We start from the raw sequence: 23,790 nt of genomic DNA, 5'->3' as shown, positions 1-23,790 counted from the left end.
AGATATCCAGGAATCTGTGGATTTTGGCTCATACCATCTACTTAACTGTGGTGCTGTCCACCTACAAGTCCTGTGACCAGGCCCGAGAAGACAGACCTAGGCCTCATTCAACACCAGGAACATGGCTCTAGTCTAAGCACTGCAAAGAAAATGTAGGTTCTTTGAGGGCCAAGTACACTTACAAAATCTGACCGAATGCCCAGCTATTTCCATCACAGCTGCTGTCCTTACTCAAGAACCTGCAACTGTGGCGTTCAACAAGGACACCTATCTCAGCTGGGTTGGCTGGGCCTACCTTTCCTTATCAGATTTTGTCCAGCAGTTTTCTACCACAATGATTCTCTCTAAACAAACCTGCCTACCATGCTTCTCTATTCCTTCACATTTTTGCTCACAGCAGTTCCCTACCATTTGGGTTGCCACACCCCTTCCACTTGATCCAAATCTATTTTTCCTCCAGTAATTCTATTTTTCTACTCTTACAAATTCCTTAGGCAGTATGTAGCTCAACATAATATAAGGGCTGTCACTGCTGGTCATTTAATGGAGAACTGTATTCAAATTGCCCACCTTCAGTGCCAGAGAATTCACTACCAAACTATAAGCTCACTCCTCGTCCACTATGAAATATGCAACTCTTGATTCTAGAAAAATATGCCTATGTTACTTTTCCCACATTGGACCTTGCTCTGCCCTTGGAATAAGAGAAACAAGTAGAACTTAACAGTGTGGACTTTGAAATGAGATCTACACTCATAGTCAGCATGTCCTGGAACAAAACACTTAACCTTTCTAAGACTCTTGTCCTTGATAACAATACCAAACTTCAAAAGGCTATTAAAGAAATTAAAAGAATAACTAAGCAAAAAGCTTAACATTGGGCCTGGAACAGAGTGAGGATTTTGATAAATGGTAAACAGTGCTGCAACATCACAGTTCCACTGTCATTATTTCAGTCTGAATTGTCCATCTCTAATGTATTTGTAAAACATATATCACATAACCCGAGCGTTTTCTTTTCCAGGCTGAAATAATGACAGTGATAACTGTGATGTCGCAGCACTTCACTGGACTACAAATTATGGATACAGTTTACTTGTCTATTTTACTATCATTTCCAGAGCAGTGCCTGGCTCATATATACCAGACACTGAGAAATACTGTGCCGTGTTGAGTGTTCTCAGTAAAAGGATAATATAATGTAAGGAATTCCTACCCTTCTCTGTATGAGCTCTCTCTCTTCCAAATGCTTCTGGCAACCTAAGATCCAGAGCTGAACTCAAAGTTAATGGTCAGTTAACCAGAGGGAGGAGAGGTTATGTTTACCTACCTCCTCTCTCGTGGCATGCACTATATCACCATTAAAGATTTGGGATGACTCCCCTTAGCTGCTGCCTCGTGTTAAGTTTGAAATTAATTGAAACTTTTACATCTTTTCATACATGATGATTCTGTATTTTGGGTCTATGAAAACAGAGCTGTGGTAATGCCCAAAATGAAACAACAACAGCTCCCTCCATCTAGAGGTTCTTTTCACTCAACTGATTCCCACTAACTGCAGCCCAGAATGAGCTTCCTCCTGAATAAGAGTACAGGATCTGTCTTGATGTTTCTCCCAGAGGCCAACACACAGCTGAGCATAAAGTACAAATTGGCTCCCTCTACCTACAGCAAGATGACACAGACAGTGAGTGTAGTGAGGATTCAGGGAAACTCCAGGGACAAGCCCTGGGACTCCCTCTGGCTCTCAAACAACACAGCTCAGTCAGTGCGTTTCTAGCCGGTAGGCAGATCGGAGCCAGTCCAGGAACAGACTTGGGCTTATTCTATACTCTGAGAAGGTGCTTCAGCTGAGCATGTGCTCCTCTCCTAACAGTTGAGTTCCTAGAGATCAGCACAACTCTCCACTAGGAACTCTGTCCCCACAGCTCTCAGCGACTGCTAAGCAGCAAGAGGAGACCGGCTGTGCAGAGTGCGCACGCTCACCTCATCACTCTCTTCCACATCCACGTCACCGTTGGCATCATCGTCCATCAGCTTATGGATGCTGCGGACTGCGTCAAAGCTGAGTTTCTCATCCTCACTGTGGCATAAGGGCCTGTCAATCCGGCAAAACTCTGTACAGAAAAAGCAAGAAGAGCATTAGTCAGGGCTGCTTCCTCGTCCTACTGCCCACTGGTCCCATGTCCCTTAGCTTACAGCAGCTCCTGGCTCTAACTATAGCTGGCTGCTTTATGCAATGAGAAAAGTGTTTCATCTAGCTCTTGATGTTCTCAATGAAGTGATAAATTCTTCCATTTAGGGACAATGCCTTAATATTTTTTTCTCCTTAACATTCTAATAGTTCCTTCACCGAGGAGTCAATAATAAGACTAAGAGGGCCGGGATAGATAGCATAATGGTTATGCAAAGAGACTCTCGTGCCTAAGGTTTCACAATCCCAGGTTCAATCCCCCACATCACCATAAACCACAGCCTCATGAGCAGTGCTCTGGTAAAAAATAAAATTCATAAATAAATAAAATATTTTTTAAAAAAGACTAAGAATAAATACACTGGGATCTAGACAAAGAACATGAATAGTTAATTCACCAGGAAAAAATGGAGAGAAAATACAAATAGTTATTACAAGAGAAATATTTAGCCTTATGAGACCAGGTGGTGATGCACCTGGTTGAGGGCAAATGTCAACAATATGCAAGGACCTGGGTTCAAGCCCCCAGTCCCCACCTGCAGGGGGAAAGCTTTTTGAGTGGTGAAGCAGTGATGCAGGTGTCTCTCTGTCTCTCTCCCTCTCTATCTTTTCCTACCCTCTCAGTTCCTAGCTGTCTCTATCCAACAAATAAAAACAAAATAATATTTTTTTAAAAAGAAACATTTAGCCTTACTAGTAACAACAATATGTGTGTGTTCAAAATTAAATATCATTTTGTCAAGTAAACAAATGTAAATGTCTAGAAAAAGGGATATAGGCTGTTTGTTCCAGTGCTAAGATAATACATAGTTTTCTTTTTGTTCCCATTGTTATTACTGGTGCCTATTATACCGTTCCACCCCGGTTCCATGGCTGCCAGTTCTTAGCAACATCGCCCCGCCAGATATTCGTCGGGATGCAGCATCATCTAAGTTCATTTCCCACGTCTACGCTCGACCGGACCTGCCAATATACGCGGATATCTTCACCCACCCTGTCCAACGCTTGACGTCTCGTCACCCAATCTGGTCCCCTACGCCTACACTGAACTTCTCTGTTCCAGTCTCTTGGAAACAGAGTTGGCAGTCAGCTGAGGTCAAGAACAAACACCTCATCACAGACCCCTGCAAGCGTCAACCCGGCTTTGACCTAGCACGTTATGATTGGGCCCTCCTCAATCGCTATCGAACAGGCCACGGCTGGTGCGCCGCTATGTTCCATCACTGGGGAGCCAGAGACGACCCGAACTGCCCCTGCGGCTCCAGACAGACTATGACCCACATAGTCAACGACTGCCACCTCTCCAGATTCAAAGGAGGTCTTGAAACTTTCCATCAGGCTCAACCTGACGCTGTTGACTGGCTACGGAAGAAGGGCAAACGCTAGAAGAAGAAGAATTATACCAGTTATAGGCTACCTGGGAAAACTTCCCTTCCTTCCTTCCTTCCTTCCTTCCTTCCTTCCACCAGAGCACTGCTCAGTTCTAATTTATGATGGTGCTGGGGATTGAACCAGGAAGTCAGATCCCCAGGCACTAAAATCTTTTTGTGTAACAAGAGTGATATTTCCCCAGTCCTTACCTTTCACATTAAAAAAAAAAAAGTTTTATTTTATTTATTTCATTGTGAGACAGGGGCCAAAGTACCACTCTGGCATATACAATGCCATGGCTTGAACCTGGCGCCTCAGGCAGCCGAATTCTGTGCTCCTCTGGCTAAGCCGCTTCCCCAGTCACACCCCTCATCATCTGTGTCTTCCCACAGGCAGAGTAAGCAAGCATGTACTGAGCGGCTGAAGTGCGGTTTCTCCCTCTGCCCACTATCACACCGCCATGCAGGAGTAAAGAAGCACGAGAACCTAGTCACTCTATCTAGCTCTTTCGTAACACCTAGTTCTCTGTGACAAACCCAAAAAACACCTCGCCTGACCTGTACACACAGCGTGTGAGGAGCCTGGAATCTGGTGTTTTACCCTGTGACTCCAGGGAGGCTATTTCTAGACCTCAGATTCACTTTCTGAAAGAAGACTTTTTTTTTTGTTTTGCATTGTTGTTGTTACAGTTGCTGCTGCTGTTCTTGAGAGAGGAGGAAGAAAGAGAGAGAGAGGTGGAGAGGGAGGCGGAGGGGGAGGGGTGGGGGAAGGAGGGAGGGAGAGAGACCTGCTTCACTGCTCGCAGAGGCCCCCTGCAGGTTCCTTGCATCACATCCCTACACTTCGTACTATGTGCGCTTAACCCTGTGCACCACCGCCCAGCTCCCAGAAAGACTTCCTGACAAGGTTTTAGTATTTCTTCCAAATCTCAGATTCTAAAATGCCCCTTTGCTTTTTGCCCTGATCAGGATAATTCACTTCTTTTTTTAAAATTTATTTTATTTATTTATTCCCTTTTGTTGCCCTTGTTGTTTTTTATTGTTGTAGTTATTATCGTTGTTGGATAGGACAGAGAGAAATGGAGAGAGGAGGGGAAGACAGAGAGGGGGAGAGAAAGATAGACACCTGCAGACCTGCTTCACCGCCTGTGAAGCGACTCCCCTGCAGGTGGGGAGCCGGGGTTCGAACCGGGATCCTTATGCCGGTCCTTGTGCTTTGCGCCACCTGCGCTTAACCTGCTGCGCTACAGCCCGACTCCTGATAATTCACTTCTAAGCTAAATATCTTTCCCACAAAGAAGACACAAGGAAGACCTGATTTCTCGGGTAGTAAGAGGTACCGGAGGATGGAAAGCAGGTAGAGAGGCGATGGCTGTGAAGTCCTCTAGATGCTGTAACGCATTCACTCGATGGCTTGTCTTCTGGTTAGGGCCAACAGGGCAGGGCAAGTCACTTCCCTATGACTTATCAGCTGCTCAAATTATTTTCAAAATGAGAGAAGAGTAGGCTTAATTTTATATATCCCAGATAAGACTCAATGATATTATGTTAAATGGTGGAGTTCTAGGTGTCAACTGAGGTGCCTGGAGTCATGGGCAGCTGAGAAGTCTTAGCGAGAGCCCAGGCCTACTCCCCAGCCAGCTTCACCTGACTGCCTCTATGCCAAGGCGGCCAGGGCATTTTAGGCTGGTTTCATCTTTTGGAAGCCACAGATGGCAATACTGATGAGAAGCTTTTTTTTTTTTTTAATCTTTATCTATTGGATAGACAGTCAGAAATTGAGAGGGAGGGAGTGATAGAGAGGGAGAGAGACAGATAAACACCTGCAACCTTGCTTCACCACTCATGAAGCTTTCCCCCTGCAAGTGGGGACCGGGGACTCAAACCTGGGTCCTTGGGCACTATAACATGTGGGCTCATGGGCTCAACCAGGTGCACCACCACCTGGCCCCCCTGATGAGAACCTTTTGATCAAACAAGTTTACAAAAGAAAAACAGGTAAGGTGAACAGTATTACAGAAAAGAAATCTCTTTCATGATATCTTATGTTCTTCTGCCTTTGTCCTGGTGAGTGGAAGTGGGAAGTGGAGAGTGGGATGGAGAGGTGGTGGGTGCCAAGGGAAGGAGTAGTATAAAGCAAAGACAAAAGAATTAGTTCTCAGCTTACTGACCAATAGAGCTCTTGGCGTGATTATTTCATTCATTGACTTCTTTAAAATTTCTTTATTGGGGGGTTAATGGTTTATAGTGGACAGCAAAGCACAATAGTTTGTACATGCATAAAATTTCCCAGTTTTCCACACAGCAATTCAGCCCCCAATAGGTCCTCCTCTTAACTCTCTTTTTTAAAATCTTTATTTATTTATTGGATAAACAGCCAGAAATCAAGAGGGAAGAGGTGATAGAGATGGAGAGAAAAGAGAGACACCTGGAGCACTGCTGAACCATTTACAAGGCTTTCTCTCTGCAGGTGGGGACTGGGGGCTCAAACCCAGGTATTTAGTATTGTAACATGCGCTCAACCAGGTGTGCCACCAACCGGCCCCATCGTGAACTCTTATTCGTGACTTACTTTCCCCTAAATTGTATATAATGACAAGCTCTTAGGTGAAGCACACAACCTTGAGGTTAATATAATCAATATAATAATTTCCCCCATTCCCATTTTCATATTACTCAAAGGCACATGTAATTGTGTACCAGAGCTGTTGAGTCAGCATGTGATATAAACAACATTTAAACAACAATGACTGAGTGATCTTCAAATGTTAAGCCTCGTAATTAGTATTGTCCTCAAGGAGCTTGAATATAAAAATGGAGATGACAATTAAAACACTATATGCTGAGTGCTATGACAGGGAAAAAAAAATCTCAAGGTCAGGCAACATTCTTTTTTTTTTTTTTTGCAAAAAGCCCAACCATAGAGAATTTAGGGTATATGGGCTATCTAGACTCTGTTTATATATATATATATATATATGCCTATTTACTTCTGTCACTAAGTACAAAAACAAGAGCTGAAATAGCTTAGTTGGGAGAGCATTAGGCTGAAGCATAAAAACAAGCACACAAAAAATAAATAAATAAGTGAATACGCTTAGTTACATGCTGATAAAACTTTTATAAAAAACAGGTGGTTTATGGGAGTCGGGCGGTAGTGCAGCAGGATACGCGCAGGTGGCACAAAGTGCAAGGACTGGCGTAAGGATCCCGGTTCAAGCCCCTGGCTCCCCACCTGCAGGGGAGTCGCTTCACAGGCGGTGAAGCAGGTCTGCAGGTGTCTGTCTTTCTCTCCCCCTCTCTATCTACCCCTCCCCTCTCCATTTCCCTCTGTCCTATCCAACAATGACGACATCAATAACAACAATAATAACTACTACAACAATGAGAAACAAGGGCAACAAAAGGGAAAATAATTAATTAAATAAAAATAAATAAATAATTTAAAAAAAAACAGGTGGTGGGCTTGAATTGGGCCCTGAGTCATTCATAGCTTTCTGACCTTTTCCCTAAAAGACCTTCGGTAGTATATCTGAAGCACACTCAACAGACAGCTCCCTGATCCAAGCTAAAGAATGCCAATCCTTTCATTAACCTGTATCCACACACAGATTTATCCTAAATAAAGCACAATATCAAATAGTTTTTGGGGGGAGATGGGCAGTAGCACAGCGGTTTAAGCGCACGTGGCACAAAGTGCAAGGCCTGCTTAAGGATCCCGGTTCAAGCCCCCGGCTCCCCACCTAACAGGGGAGTCGCTTCACAGGCGGTGAAGCAGGTCTGCAGGTGTCTGTCTTTCTCTCCCCCTCTCTGTCTTCCCCTCCTCTCTCCATTTCTCTCTGTCCTATCTAACAACGATGACATCAATAACTACAACAATAATAACTACAACAACAGTAAAAAAACAAGGGCAACAAAAGGGAAAATAAGTAAATTTAAAAAAAAATTAAAAGAAAATAAATAGTTTTGGGGGATAATAGGGGTTAGGGAAGTAACTTCGTAGGAGAACACAAGCTTTGTAAATGAGGCCCAAGGTCTGACCCCCTAGGTACAGCACGGGGTGGGGGTGGGGGCTGGGGGGGGTAGAATGTATGGAGTAGGGACTGGGGTCAGCCAGGCTCTCCCCCAAATGACTATGGCAGGTTCAAGAAGTTTTGGGTTTTATACACCAGGCTCTGATTTGCAACCTGATCCAATAAGACAGGTGACCTTTGCTGCTGGCATCATCTGATATGAAGAAGGATGAAAGGACTTGAGGATAAAGAAATACAAAATCATAATGTCCCACATGGCCAGAGAATCCTGTCCAGAAAAACTGTGGCAGCCAAAATTCACAAATAACCCCTACAAGCATTTCCTATGTCATCTCTTTCTCCTTCCGGGAACTTTTTCTTATTTCTCTTACACATTTCAATCTGGTGAGGTTTCCCAGAGCCATCTGGATGTACCTTAAAGGATATACCCATTCAACAAAGCACTATTAATGCAATGAAAAGAGCCCTGGAGTTGTAGCCAGAATAGATATGTCAAAATTCCAGTTTGCAGTAGGGGTAGATAGCATAATGGTTACGCAAAGAGACTGTCATCCCATGAACTACCATAAACCAGAGCAAAACAAAAGGGAAGGGAGAAACTTACAGTTTCATCAATTACAATTATATGATTATTTAACTTTACTGAGTCTCCAATAACTCATTTGCAAAAACAAGGATAATTTTCTCTACTATATCAGGTTTTTTTCCCCTTCAGGGTTATTGCTGGGGCTCAATGCCTGCACTACAAATTCACTGCTCCCGGAGGCCCACCCCCCATTTTTTGTTGCTGTTGTTGTTGGATAGAACACGGAGAAATCAAGAGGAGGGGAAACAGAGGGGGGGAGAAAAAGACACCCACAGACCTGCTTCACCACTTGTGAAGAGCCCCCCCCCGCCGTGGGTGGGGAGCTGGAACCAGGATCCTTACGCCGGTTCTTGCACTTTGTACCATGTGACTTAACCCGCTGAGCTACCACCTGACCCCCCATATCAGGTTTTTATAAGATTAAATTAAGATCACGTTTGTTAAACCACCTAGCATAAGGTTGACATTGGTGTGTTTCCATCTTCTGCTAACCTGGCCATGTTCCCTGTTGGAATATGAAGACTCAAGAACAAGCTGTACAGGCTAATCAAACTGATCAGGCAGTCGGCAGTTGACACTGGAAATAGCCTGTCCTCCCACACTGATGTGTCTGTCATGGTAACCGTAATCGTACTATGTGGCAGGTGTTTGATTTGTCTTCCCTATTAGATGATATTTTCCAAACCAGCTTGGGACCACACTCCTAGAAGCAAACAGATTCCCGCCAAGATTCAGTAAATGATCTTTTGAATGACAAGTGACTCTACCCTAGGCAGAAGAGAAGTACTCTGGGTAAAGGAAGCAGCAGAACAGGTTTTTAAATGTTTTGGTCTTTGGACCCCTTTATAATTGAAAATCTCAAACTGTTGTGATACTGCTATATAAGAAATTAAAAATGCAAATTCTATTAGTGATTTATAAGACTGTAAGTTAACAGGAGTATGTATTAACATCATTTCCACCACCAAAGGTCTATGTCCCTACCCCAACCCTACTACAGGGGAGCTGAAAATCTACTCTCCCCACCCCCTCCCAATTTGTACACCATCTTCCCAGACAATACTTTTAGCCCACCTGTATGTCAGATGTCAGACTCAGGCAAAATTAGTAAAGTCATGGGTCCAGTGGAACATATCTAAGGTAGACTTCCTAGCTCCTTCCAACATGAAGACCCCAAATCTCACCTGCTATTACCTTTAGGTTCCTGATTATTAAACAATGTGTTCTGCTTTATATCTTAATGCTTTTCAGCCACCAAGTTGCAGATACTACCATGACGCCAACCTGAATTCCCTGGGCAGATGACCTCACCGATATGTCCTGGAATCCCACCATACCAGAGCCCTGCCCCACTAGGGAAATACAGAAATAGGCTGGGAGTTTGGGTAGACCAGTCAACACCCTGTCCAGCAAGACTTCCCGCCTTCTGCTCCCCATAAAGATCTTTGGTCCATACCCCCAGAGGGATAAAGAGTAGGGAACTTTCCAATGGAGGGGATGGAATGCGGAATTCTGGTGGTGGGAATTGTATGGGATTGTACTCCTCCTCTTACCCCACAATCTTGTTATCTTTTTTATCATTATTAAAACACTAATAAAAAATTAAAGACATTAAAATACAAATTCTAATAGTCACTAATTTTAAAACATTAAATCTTCTATGTGATAATAAAAATAACATGAAACATACCTACTCATGACCACAGAATGTGAGCTCAGTTCTACAGGGATGCAGAGGTGACATAGGCTCATAAGCTGAATATTATTAGTGGGAATAGGAATGGAATGGTATAGTTCTCAGGAATTCTACATGAATGAATGAATGAATGAATGAATGAATGAATGAGTAGCAAATCATATCTCCCCTGAAGGCAAGATAGTTCGTCCATTCTCTCTCTCTCTCTCTCTCTCTCTCTGTTTCTCCTTCTTATAGAGACAGAGATACAGAAAGAGTAAAAGAGACCCCAGCATAAAAGCTTCCTTCATGATATGGGGGCCAGGCTCCATCCAACCTGAGTTACACACATGGAAAAGCTGCACACTAGCCATGAGCTACTTTGTCAGCCCAGAAAGATAAAAAGATTTCTTTCACATGAGAAAGAGAGAGAAGAGAAAACTACTCTGCCCTGGTTTATACTGGTGATGGGAGTCTCACATTGTAAGTCCTGCACTCTACCTGCTGAGCCATCTCCCCTCCTGTGAGAATTCCTGAGAACTATGCCATTCCCACTGATAATATTCACCGCCCTCCTAGTATCACAGTAATTCAGTTGCCTGTGGACATATGGCTATAGGCGTGCCAAGCAGAGTCACAACACTGGTGGATGACAGTGAACTGTTTGCTGTCAGACACAAGCACCAAAAAAAAAAGGAGTGAGTGAAATAGCAGTGAAGGAAGAAGACACAAGTTAGAGGCAAAGGGCCCAGATCAGAATGTTCCTCAGTGCTTAGCTGGAACCTGTGGGGAATGTGGAAATCACTGAAGTTTTATCAGCAGGGATAAAAGTTCTCCTGCTATATACTACCCTCCCCCAGTCAGAACTGCCAATATCTGCAGTGACTCCTGATGGACTCAGGATCCACTCTACACTTTAGGATAGGTTCAAAAGCCTTAAGACTGAGAGAACTAGCCTTGGGAAGACTTATGTTCAGTCAGGAAGCATGAGGCTCAAGAGATAACACAGCATGGGACCTAGAATGGGGGGTGGGGGACTGGAAGGAGGAGAGGGGAAAGAGCCCTCTAGACAAAGCTAAAAAAGCTGAGAAGAGGGAGCTGGGCGGTAGCGCAGTGGGTTAAGCGCACATGGCGCAAAGCACAAGGACCGGCCTAAGGATCCCGGTTCGAGCCCTGGCTCCCCACCTGCAGGGGAGTTGTTTCACAAGCGGTGAAGCAGGTCCGCAGGTGTCTCTCTTTATCTTCCCCTTCTCTCTCCATTTCTCTCTGTCCTACCCAACAACGATGACATCAATAATAACTACAACAATAAAACAAGGGCAACTAAAGGGAATAAATAAATAAATAATAAATAAATATTTTTTAAAAAGCTGAAAAGAACTGGCCTTATGGGAGGTCAGGAGATCACTCACTCTGCACAGTGGACAACCATAAACCATGACAAGGTCTAGTATTCAAGTCCAAGTCACCACATGGGAGCATTTGTACTGAGGAAGCTTTACAAGCAATGTACTGTGGTATCTCTCTCTCTCCCTCTCTTTCTCTCTCAACCTCTATCTAAGGGGGGGGTAGGAAGTTCACCAGGAGCAGTGGAATCATGAAGGCATGAAGCCCCAGGGGAATAAAAACAAAAACCTTAAGGGAGTCAAGCGGTAGCACAGAGGGTTAACTGCAGGTGGCGCAAAACGTAAAGACCAGCATAAGGATCCTGGTTCGAGCCCCCAGCTCCCCACCTATAGGGGAGTCGCTTCACAAGCAGTGAAGCAGGTCTGCAGGTGTCTATCTTTCTCTCCTCCTCTCTGTCTTCCCCTCCTCTCTCCATTTCTCTCTGTCCTATCCAACAATGATGAAATCAGTAACAACAACAATAATAACTACAACAACAATGAAAAACAACATGGGCAACAAAAGGGAAAACAAATAAATTAAAAAAAAAAAAAACCTTGACAAGCAAGAATCCCTCATTAGATTTGCACTCTAAGCGGCAGCACTGAAAAATTCTGGAGCAGCACATGGGCCGCTTCTATAGGGCCATTTTCTAGTCAGAGAAGGAAACTGCAGCTATGAAATGGAGTTGTTTTGCTGGTAATGTCCTGGTAGAATCACACTGGAAGCCTCCCTAACGTCCTCTGCCTGTCCTGTGGCAAGGCTAGGCCTGGGAGATGGAGATGCGATTATGCAAAAGAGCACCCTGGAGTTACAGGCTCTCTCCAAAGCCAGCAGGGCAAACATACAAGTCCAAACTGGGATCATACCATTCCCAAAGAAGGATAAAACAGAAATTTCTGGTTTCTCTTTAATTTCTCCCATCCAGAATTAGCCAGTGACTGTTTTCTTATTAGGAATTTGAAACAAATTTGAAAAGGCATTTGACACACTGTTGGTGGTAATGCAAACTGGTGAAGCCCTATGGAAAAAAAGTATACAGTCCTTAAACAAAAAACAACAACAACAAAAAAAAAAAAACATGAAAATACCTTATGATCCAGCAAGTCCACTCCTTGGGATAAATCCAAAGAACATGAAAACATTAATTTGAAGGGGCAAGTGTTACCTCTATGTTCACAGCCAAGAAGTGGAAGCAACCTAAATGCCATCAACAGAAGACTGGATAAAGAAGTTACAGAATACATTCAGTGGAATACTACTCTGCAATTTAAAAAGATGGTGTTATGTCAGGAAAAAAAAAAGTTTAAACTAACTTGAAGTGATTATGCATAGTGAAGTAAGGAAGTAAAAGACAACTACTGGATGGTTTTGCTCATCAGTGGAATATAGAGATTAAAGTTCACAAACTTGCAAAAAAAAAAAGGGAAAAAAGGAAACAACAGTTTCAGGTTTTGTGAGAACTACGGTGGTTACTGAGGAAGGGGGTGTGCAGAACTTTAGTAGTGGGCACAGTGTGAATACACCCCTGAAGTATTTTGATTTTATAAACAATTCCAAACCTCTATTATTTTATTAATATTATTTTATTTAAAAAAACACTTGAGAAGGAATACTGGGGCCACAGTAAACTCTACTGAAATGAGAAAAACACAAAAAAGCAAATGCTTAATGTTTATGCTTAAGTATGTCAACCCAAACTATCTGCCAGAAGCTATAAAGACATCTTCACCCTGTCTCCCAGAGAGGTAGACACACTTTCTCTCTTCTTCCTCCTCTCGGTGTTCTTCAAGTTTTGTTGTCACGAGAAGCCTCACCAAGTAGATGACAACCTGGATATCTCATGAGCCGCCTAGCTGTTCGGACCCCTCATCCCTATTCCTGAATCTTCTACAGGGCTTCAGATTCTGCTTAAGGTTTTCAACTCAATTTAGTCCACCTGCTCACAACCGATCCCATTAATTTTATGAACTGTCTGACTAAATTGAAAGTGTCTGATCAAAGGGCTGGATGGTGACTCACCTCGTTGAGTGCCCACATTGCCATGTGCAAGGACCTGGGTTCAAGCCCCCAGTCCCCACCTGCAGGGGGAAAAATTGAGGCAGTGAAGCAGTGCTGCAGGTGTGTGTCTCTCTCCTTCTCCCTTCCCTCTAAATTCCTCCGTTTTCAGCCAATAAATCAACAAAATAAAAAAGTATATGATCGGCAGGTTGTGATGCTTAAATACTGTCACTTCAACATTCACAATTTTCTTTTTTTAATATTTATTTATTCCCTTTTGTTGCCCTTGTTTTATTGTTGTAGTTATTATTGATGTCATTGTTGTTAGATAGGACATAGAGAAATAGAGAGAAGAGGGGATGACAGAGAGGGGAAGAGAAAGAGAGACACTTGCAGACCTACTTCACCACTTGTGAAGTGACCCCCCTGCAGGTGGGGAGTCGGGGGCTTGAACCGGGATCCTTACAACGGTCCTTGTGCTTTGCACCACCTGCGCTTATCCCACTGTGCTACCGCCCAACTCCCGACATTCACAATTTCAAACAGCTATTTGCTGACTATTAAATTAAACCAGCTGCACTAGCTAAAGGTGCTGGGAATACAAAGCAGTGAGACAAGTTTCTGTCTCCACCCCTGTATCCTATTACTAAAATGTGTGCTGAACTGAGAAGGTGGTAGATATGGGTCTTTGGGTTTCAACCTGCTTCACTGCTTATGAAGTGTCTCCGCTGCAGGTGGGGAGTGAGATCTTGAACCTGCATCCTTACGCAGATCTTGCACATGATATACTTTGTGCACTTAACTGGGTGTGCCACAGCCCAGCCCCTACTCTTTTATTTTTTTAATTTGATAGGACAGAGAAAAACTGAGAGGGAAGGGGGAGAGAGGAAGAGAGGGAGAGAGGGAGAGAGAGACAGAGAGACAGAGAGACAGAGAGAGACACCTACAGTACTTGCTTCACTGCTAACGAAGTTCCCCCTCTGCAGGTGGGGAGCAGGGACAACAACGACATCATCAACAACAATAAAAGGGGGGGGCAACAAAAGGGAAAAAATAAATAAAAAATAATAAGATAAAAATAATTGTTAGACGTTTGTCAGCTGTCTTGGCTTTTCTTTTTCTTTTTTTTAAAGATTTTATTTATTTATGAGAAAGATAGGAGGAGAGAGAAAGAATCAGACATCACTCTGGCACATGTACTGCCGGGGATCAAACTCAGAACCTCATGCTTCAGTGTCCAAGGCTTTACCACTGCACCACCTCCCGGACCACTTGGCTTTTCTTTTTTTAAAAAAAATTATTTATTCCCTTTTGTTGCCCTTGTTGTTTTATTGTTGTAGTAATTATTGATGTTGCTATTGATGTCATTGTTGTTGGATAGGACAGAGAGAAATGGAGAGAGATGGGGAAGACAGAGAGGGGCAGAGAAAGATAGACACCTGCAGACCTGCTTCACCGCCTGTGAAGTGACTCCCCTGCAGGTGGGGAGCCGGGGGCTCGAACCAGGATCCTTATGCCGGTCCTTGTGCTTTGCACCACCTGCGCTTAACTCACTGCGCTACCGCCCGACTCCCTCATCTTTTCTTTAGCTGTGAGTTTTGTTTTCCAGCTACTGTAAGAGGCTCAGTGCTGAGCAGTACCACACCTAGTCTAGGGTCTACGCTGAAAGTTGCTCCTAGATTTTGAAGATCTGGTTCCTCAGCTTTGGGATACCATACACTACAGGTCTTCACATCTGAAAGGTGCCTGTGCCCAAAAGTGTGATAATCCTTAAGAAATTAAATCCACACATGCCTGTCTAAAAGTCACCCCCAAATTCTCTGGCCTGGCACCTAATCCAAACATTCTTGAGTCTTGGCCAGCACTTGTGAGTGCTTAAGATGGCCAAAAAATTTACAGGCAATTCAAATCAGCTTTCTGCTGGGCAGTGCTCTGAAAGTTTGAAGGTGGATTTAACTTCAAGAACTTGCCCAGAAAGGTCCTTTACATAGTGCCATGGGGAGGTGTCCAACCTATAAGTGGGCGCTCTAGGATAATCCCTTTAAAGTTCAAAGTGGGGCTGGCTCTCAAAAATCAGTCCTGATCACAGGAGTCCAAGAAACACAGTGATAAATGCAGCCAAGATATAAACACTGAGGAGCCAGGCACACCACTGCATGGGGTAAAAACAACTGGAATTCCAGTTTCTATAGTAACAAGGGATCATCCTCAAGTCTTCCAGGCCCACTGCTGGCTGGCTCACCAGAGAACACATTCCTGGGCTCCAGAACTAGTAGAGCACTTCACACCATCTTTCAGCCCCATATAAACCAGTGCTCAAACAAAACAAGGAAGAACGAACACACACACACACACACACACACACACACACACACACATACCATTCTGCTCTTGAAAGAAGAGACCCAGAAACATCTACTGGAAAGCTTGTAGTCAGGATGATCCTTCCTCTGATGCCTTCTTCCTGCTGTTGGACAGTAGCTTCTCACGTGGTGGAGTTGTCAGCTCCAGTGACAGAGCACCTCCCCAGAACAGGGAGTCGTCATTCAGAATGCGATGTACCTGCCTCAAGTCCCCACAGCCAGTCTTCCTTAACCTGCTCCCTTACCTACACAAACCTGATGTGATCTCTGAGGAAAGGCCTTCATGGCAAACCACCTTTAAGATCACAGAAAATGAAGCTTAAGTTTCAACATTTCTTGCCTGGGCTAATACCCTAATTTCCTCATTGTCTCTGCTCCTAACTCATTCTCTCCTAAGGCCTCCAGTATGATATTTCAAGTTTGTCACTCCATGGGTTTACACAAAATTCTGAATGCATTGTTCACAGAAGCTTTCTTTCTTTTTCAAAAATTTTATTTTTAATTATTTATTATTGAATAGAGACAGACAGAAATTGAGAAGGGAGTGGGAGGTAGAGACAGGGAGAGAGAGAGACACCTGCAGCCCTACTTCACCACTCATGAAGCTTTCCCCTGCAGGTGAAACCAGGGGCTTGAACCCGGATCCTTGAGCACTGTAATGTGTGCACTTAACTAGGTGCACCACCATCTGGCCCCCACAGAAGCTTTCTATGGAATTAGCTAAAAGAGTAGGATCAGTCCATAAGACCTTTAATAACTGAATGGCTAGACTCTGGTACTTGCATACAATGGGATACTCAGAAATTTAAAAAGGAATGTAAAGGTACAACTACAAAAATGAATTTCCAGGGAATTATGCTGAGCAAAGAAAAATCAATTCCAAAAGGTCACAGACTCCATGAATCTATTTATATTGCATTTTTAAATAGACCAAATCTAGCCGTGGAGGACTGAGTCGCTGGGCATAGGGAAGAATGTGAGAGGGAAGGGTGCGGCACTAAAAGGGCAACTTGAAGCATCCTCGAGATGTTGGCATAGGACTTACTATCTGCAAGCGTGCCTAATCTGAACACAATCACTGGGCAGTAAAATGTCAATTTTCTGCATGTGATAGATATAGCACCACAATTTTTTTCAATCTATTACTGTTGGGGAAAATGTACTCAGTTTATCAGCGATCTCATCATTCTGGAAACTATATGCAAATCTAGAATTATCTCAGTAAGTTTTAATTAAGTATCCTTTGCATGGCCAGGTGGTGGCGCACCTAGTTAAGTACACGCATTATCACGTGCAGAGACCAGAGTCCCAGAATTTTAAATCCCCAACACTGGGAAACCGATGCCCCGTCTAATAAATATAATGTTGCAAAGCATACAAAGTTTTTCAAAAAGGTGGCCCCTACTGACTTTTCTAGCCTTGCCCCAAGCCACTCATTCATACATTCCTCTTCCCATCACAATAAACTCCTTCCAGTTCCAAAAACATGACGAACTCTCTGTGGCTTTGTACACATATTCCCTCAGCCCACAAGATCTTTGCGCCACTCTACTCCTGACTAATTCCTACTCAAGTTTCAAGATTTTGCTCAGGCTTTTCCTAACTCCTCCCTGAAGTCATTTAGGCACTGACTCTCATGTTGAATTAGCAGCCCCTCTGTGCTCTCATGACCCCTGTGTTTCTATCACAGCTTAGACCAATTCCCTAAATGCTGTATGTCTCAGCATCAGCTATAAGAAGAATGCAGTACCTACATCACAGTTGCATGCGAATGAAGAGAGTTCATAAGCACCAGCAAAGTAGTTCCCCTGGAAAAGTGTCTGCTCTGCCGTGTGGATGACACAGACTCAAGCCTGGACTGAGGAAGCTTCAGTGCTATGGTGCTGGTTCCCTCTCTCCGTGTCTCTCTCTGTCTATCTGAAAACGTCAACCTGGAGAGGTGAAGCCCCAGTGAAGACAACAACAAAAAGATGTGAGTTAATACAAATAAAGTGCTTCAAACAGAACGTGGGTTGTAAGCTTTCGCTAAGTACCGAGTTTCTACAGCCTAGGAGGGGTACAATGGCTAAAGTATTGGACTAATAAGCATGAGGCCCTCAATTTGATCCCGGGCATCACATATGCCACAGTGATGTTCTGGTTGTCTCTCCCTAACCCATAAATAAGTCTGAAAATAAGCCAAACAGGAGTCTGGTGGTGGTACACATGTGCAGGACCCCCAGTGCCCAGCTCTACAGCAGGAGAAGCTTCACAAGTGGGGAAGAGTGCTGTAGGTGTCTTTATCTCTCCCTCTCTACCTCCCTATTGCCTATGTGTCTCTATCCAATATAATAAAAACAAACAAACAAACCAAACTACTGGGTTTCTTTTGTTGAAGGTGTCTACCCAACCCTTCACTGAAAGGTGCACACAGCAACTGGCATTTGTACCTGTCTCTGGTCTGGTTTATTTAAGTGCTTGGTAAATAACGGGGAGGTGGGGGAATTGAAGGGTGTACGGGTGGGGTAGGTGAAGAATCCAAGTCAGTGACAGAACTGGCAATCTAGAGAGATGGAAATCTCTTATTATTCTTATCCTATTCTTCTTGTTATTTGTTGGATACTATGCCACCTCCCCCTGGCTTCTGCTTAACCATATGCCTATATAGGGATAGATTTAATCCCATTCAAAGCTTTGGTCTATTTACATAAATCACTTTTACATTTACATAAAGCACTCCAGGGCATTGGTGGTTCAGTGATAGGATTCTCGCCTGCTCTGCCCCCTCCTTGTCACACTCTGATTTTCACCAGTCACTTTTCTCTCCACCCTCTCTGTGTCACATCCTGTTTCCACCCTACTTGGCAAGTATATATAAAGACAGCATTGTGAGTTTTGAGGGTACTTGAGTTTAGCTTAGCTCATCTTAGATTGTGCTGCATCCTGCATGAATAAAGAGATACTGCCTACAGCTCAACCATGAGTCCCTGGTCGTCTGTTACCCGCCCGTGAAGCCAGCCCGGCGAAAACAACAGTTATTAGCCAAGGAACTGCTCAAGGGACTGAACCCAGTAGCTCTTACATACAAGTCCTAAGCACCACTGAGGCACTATGTCCCTGCCCTGAGGAACTTAGCTCTAAGAGGTAAAAAAAAAAAAAAAAAAAAAAAGGCAGAATGCAGGAATAAGATAGCCATCCTGGGAAGATCAGCCCAAGAAGACTATTAAGGAATAGCGAGAATTGGAGTCTATAAACTCTAAGGAAAACTGCTGGCTTTCACAACCTTCTAAACTACACTCCACTGTTGTGTAGTGCTCTTTGCTTACTGGGACTTGTTGAAATTGAGCTGGAAAAGCTGCTTACCTTCTGGATGCACTGTTTCTACATCTGTAAAAGGTGACATAGTACAACTTTCTGATATAGGAGACTCTGTAAACTACCTAGTCCACTGACACTTTAAAGTAAAACTATTTATTAAGAACTACTACATTTATTAAGAGCTGTCTTAATAAATGTTGTATTCTCCTTGTCTTAATTTTCTTCTTAAAATTCTAAAGGGAAAAATGACATTCCCTCAGTTAATAACTACCCAGATGACTAGAAGAGGAGATGTAAATAGAACTGACCTGTACAAACCATCAGCACTTGAAGAAGGGTAGATGGGGACCTAAAATCATTCTTTCTCCAGTTCCTCATCTATATCCTCACATAGAAGATCTGCCCTTCAGAGCCCAGGCAAAATCCTGCTTCCACCCACAAACCTGTAACCACTCTGGATCCTATAAATCTTTCCTCCTGAGAGCTGAGCACTGAGTACTCAGCCCAGTGTGGCCCAGGCACCACCCACATCACATGGTTTCTTCTGACCAAAAGAAACACAGCTTCAGGGGGCTGGCTGTAGCACAGTGGGTTAAGCACACATGGTGCCAAGTGCAAGGACCGTGTAAGGTTCCCAGTTCGAGCCCCTGGCTCCCCATCTGCGGGGGGGGGGGGGTCACTTCTCGAGTGGTGAAGCAGGTCTACAGGTATCTATCTTTCTCTCCCCTGCTCTGTCTTCCCCATCTCGATTTCTCTCTGTCCTATACAACAACAGCAGCTATGGCAACAATAACAAGGCCAACAAAATGGGGAAAATGGCCTCCAGGAGCAGTGGATTCATAGTGCAGGCACAGAGCCCCAGCAAACCCTGGAGGGAAGGAGGGAGGGAGGAAGGGGGGAGGGGGGAGAGGAGACAGAGACAGAGACAGAGAGGAGAAACACAGCTTTTTCTAACAAGCCCAGCTGTTCTCCACTGGAGTGGGACTTGAATGCCTTTCTGCTATCTCCACCAGAACAGAGCTAACTATACTACACCTATCTGACAGAGAAAGAGAGAACGAACATGTCAGAAACTGCACTGAGACACCCACAGATGCTATCTCTTACAACGCTGTGGAGACTATATTTGTATTGTACACAGGATAAGTGAGCAAACTGAGGCCCGTAGGGCTGAACTGGGATATTATAAGTCTCCAATCTCGATAAAGAAGAAATATATACCGGTGCTCACCTGGTTACCAACTACGTGGCAGATTTGTTGAGCAACTAGGTCACATCAATTCCTCGCCTGAACTCCTCTCTGCTGCCAGTGCGGGTCTGAGAAAGCAATTCGACTTCCTTTCTCCCTCTTATTTTGTCCCACTGAGGAAACGCAGAGGGAGTTCCCTGAGTTCCTTCCAGGGTGGAGTATGTGAAAGAAACAGGGTAAACAACCCTTTAGGAAGAACAAGAGGGATGCAAGTGCTCACATACTAAAGGAGCCACGCCAGAAAGACCCACTAGTTACTCTGGTTTTACAGATGAGGAAACCAAACCCTAAGGGGAGAGGGGAGGTCTCTGATGGAAGGTCACACAGCTAAACAGATTGTGAGACTCTGGCTCCCCAGCTCCCAAACCTGTGTTGGTCTACTCTGCCCCAGGCTACGAAGGAGAATTGAGTATGACCTGTCAGGCCTGACACTAAGTGAAAAACCCAAGTACTGTAAACACAGGAAATGAGCTAGGAGGAGGTTCAGAGGGAGCCGCAACCTTTGCCAAGTTACAAGTGTTCAAGTGTTTCCTGTCCCCAGCTGTTAACCGTCACAAAAAAAATAATAATAATAAATAAAATTAAAAAACAAATAAATTTCAGAAAGCGATATGGAGCTGGAAAAACAAATTACAGAAAAGAAAAACTAAGAATGGCGAGAGAAATATATAATGACTTGAGAAGAGACCATTCGGGTCAACACACTTTGTCTTACAGATGAGGAAGCTAAGAATCACACCCACTCCAACCCAACCCATGCCCAAAAATGCTTTGCCATCATTCACTAAAAAGAAAAGAAAAAATTGAGACCCTTAAAAATCACCTACAGGCTTTGACTCCTTCGTTTTCTTAAGGAGAAGGAAAAGAGCATTCCTAAGGGCCTGAGCGAGATGCAGCACTTAGTCTCAATGGCGCGGGGCCACGTGGCCTGGGGGTACTGAGGAGGCCAGGGAACTGAAAATAAGGGGCATATGCTAGCAGTTACCCAAGGGTGGCAAAGCCCACATAGAATGAGCTTAAAGGAATCTGACAAAAGGGCTTAGGACACTTGGAAAACCAAGAGGCAGAAAAATAATCTGGCTATTCTAGAAACCTAGACTCTATGGGGAAAAAAACAGGGTAGGCCTAAGATAGAAATCCTAAGGCAAAATTTCCTTCTTCTGTCCTAGAAAAAAATATCCAAAAAAGATCACCCAGAAGCAGCTGAGCTCAGCACTCTACGGGGGTGCTATAATAATGAGCAGATTACTGCGCCCATGTGCCATACAAACGGCAAACAGAAAGGGGAAACACATTGATACATGCCTGCTGTTTAGTGCTCTCCAAAACAAGGGTTACTATTCCCATTTAAAAGACACAGAATGTAGGGCTTTCAAAACATCTTTAGCAAGTGCTTGCTGTTCTAATCCTGTGCTGAGCACAAAGAATACAGTGCAGAAATGGGCATCGTCTGTGGTTAATAGATATTCCAATCAGGAAAGCGAGTAAATGACGCAATTATCATAGTACAATTTTTAATGCTTACTATGTGCCAGACACCATTCTCAGTGCTTTGTATATACTGCCTCACTTAATTCTCACAATAATACTACAAGGCAATTAGTATTATGCTCTGAAACACAGAAGTAATTTGATCAAGAGTACACAGCCAGTAAGTTGTAAAACTGAGAATTCAAACCCAGATAGCCTAATTCTAAAGCGTGCATGCGTGCGTGTGTGTGTGCGTGCGTGCGTGCGTGTGTGCGTGTGTTACTGGGAGTTGAATCTGGGGCCTTGGAGGCTCAGGCATTAAAGTCTTTTTGCATAACCATTATGCTATCTCCCCAGCCCTACCTAGAATCTGTACTTTTACTTTTCATTTTATTTATTTTAATTTCTTTATTGGGGGATTAATGTTTCACGGTTGATGGTAATAACACAGTTTGTACATGCGTAACATTTCTGTTTTCCATGTAACAGTACAGCCCCACTAGGTCCTCTGTCGTCCTTTTCCAGGGCCTGTTCTTTGACTCTGACTTTGGAGCAATACACCAACTGCAGCTCAGGTTCTACTTGTGTTTGTCTCTTCTGATCTCGTTTTTTCAACTTCTGCCTGTACTTTCACTTTTTTCTTTTTTGTGTGTGTGTCCCAACAAAACTTTTTTTTTTTAATTTTTTATTTATAAAAAGGAAACTCTGACAAAACCATAGGATACAGGGGGTACAACTTCGCACAATCCCCACCACCAGACCTCTGTATCCCATCCCCTCCCCGATAGCTTTCCTGTTCTTTAACCTCTGGGAGTCTGGACCCAGGTCACTGTGGGTGCAGAAGGTGGACTTTTACTTTTTAAGTAAGCAAGCTACAGGGGCAAAGCACTGTTCTACGCCTTTCGTCTTCGTTGTTCTCATGGGCAGCAATGTTCTGCTGCCCTGTCCCCATCCTAGCACTTAACTCTAATACACCTCCAAGTAGACAGTGGCAAGTCAGAGACAATGGAGGGCCTTGCTGGGATATACATAAGGAGGAATGGTTATCTGGAGGCTGGGAAGAACAGAAAGGTCAGAGGAGCCAGAGCACAAAGCACAGGGTGACAACAGCTGATGCCTCCACAAACAGGAAGAACTAGAGAAAAGACAGACCGGGAGCCGAAGTCACTGTATTCTCTTCTAGCTCTGAGCAGGGTGCCATCAGCTTTGTTAGTAGAACTTTTGTCTCCAGCATCTCACCAGCCCTTACTACAGTCCAGGGAGTCGAAAGTCCTGATCCCACCTGACAGGTGAGGAAAATGAGCCGAGCAGAGCAGCAGGGGCTCATCTTAGGTGGCACAGTAATTTGGTGGCAAGAGGAAACCTGCTTTCTATTAGACTACTGTAACACTGGATCACAAAAAGGAAACTGTAAAATGTGGCACTGATGAACAGTTAAAAACTAGATTTCTCTTACTACAGCACTGGGGGAAGTTTCACCCTACCTCCAGTCTTTGTTCCTTAATTTTTCTTTTTTTAATTGTGTTGATTTATTTATTTGTTGGATAAAGACAGAGTAAACTGAGATGAAATGGGATGACAGAAAGGGGAGAGGGGGGCTGGGTGGTGGCACAGAGGGTTAAGCGCACATGGTGCAAAGCGCAAGGACTGGCATTAAGGATCCCGGTTCCAGCCCTTGGCTCCCCACCTGTAGGGAGTCGCTTCACAGGCGGTGAAGTAGGTCTGCGGGTGTCTTTCTCTCCTCCTCTCTGTCTTCCCTTCCTCTCTCCATTTCTCTCTGTCCTATCCAACAACAGTTATAACAACAGTAACAATAAAAACAACAACAAGGGCAACAAAAATGGGAAAAAATGGCCTCCAGGAGCAGAGGATTCATGGTGCAGGCACCGAGCCCCAGCGATAACCCTGGAGGAGAAAAGAAGAAGAAGAAGAAAGGGGAGAGAGACAATGCCACCAGCAGTACCGCCTCACCGCTCCTGAGACTGACTCCCTGAAGAGACTGGGGGCTTGAGCCTCGGAAACACGTGTGCTCAGCCAAGTACACCACCACCCGGCCCCTTCTGGATTTTTAAAAAGATTTATTTATTGATAATATGTGGTGCTGAGGACAGCATTTGGCACCTCATGCTTTCAGATACAACACTCTAGCACTGCACCCCCTGCAG

General features: G+C 44.1%; 1 protein-coding gene across 3 annotated transcripts in view; it reads right to left on the bottom strand.

Moving 5' to 3' along the window:
• STIM1 (stromal interaction molecule 1) overlaps nucleotides 1-23,790 on the bottom strand; it is a 186,034-nt gene that overhangs the window by 68,836 nt on the left and 93,408 nt on the right. For all 3 annotated transcript variants that reach the window (XM_060176915.1, XM_007527510.3, XM_007527511.3), the window contains exon 2: nucleotides 1,987-2,117. In XM_060176915.1, coding sequence (XP_060032898.1) covers nucleotides 1,987-2,117 — 131 coding nt within the window. The remainder of the gene's footprint in view (nucleotides 1-1,986; nucleotides 2,118-23,790) is intronic.

This window comes from Erinaceus europaeus, chromosome 17 (genome assembly GCF_950295315.1).
Source record: "Erinaceus europaeus chromosome 17, mEriEur2.1, whole genome shotgun sequence".
NCBI classification, from domain to species: Eukaryota; Metazoa; Chordata; class Mammalia; order Eulipotyphla; family Erinaceidae; genus Erinaceus; species Erinaceus europaeus.
This window is presented reverse-complemented; position numbering and strand designations above follow the sequence as displayed.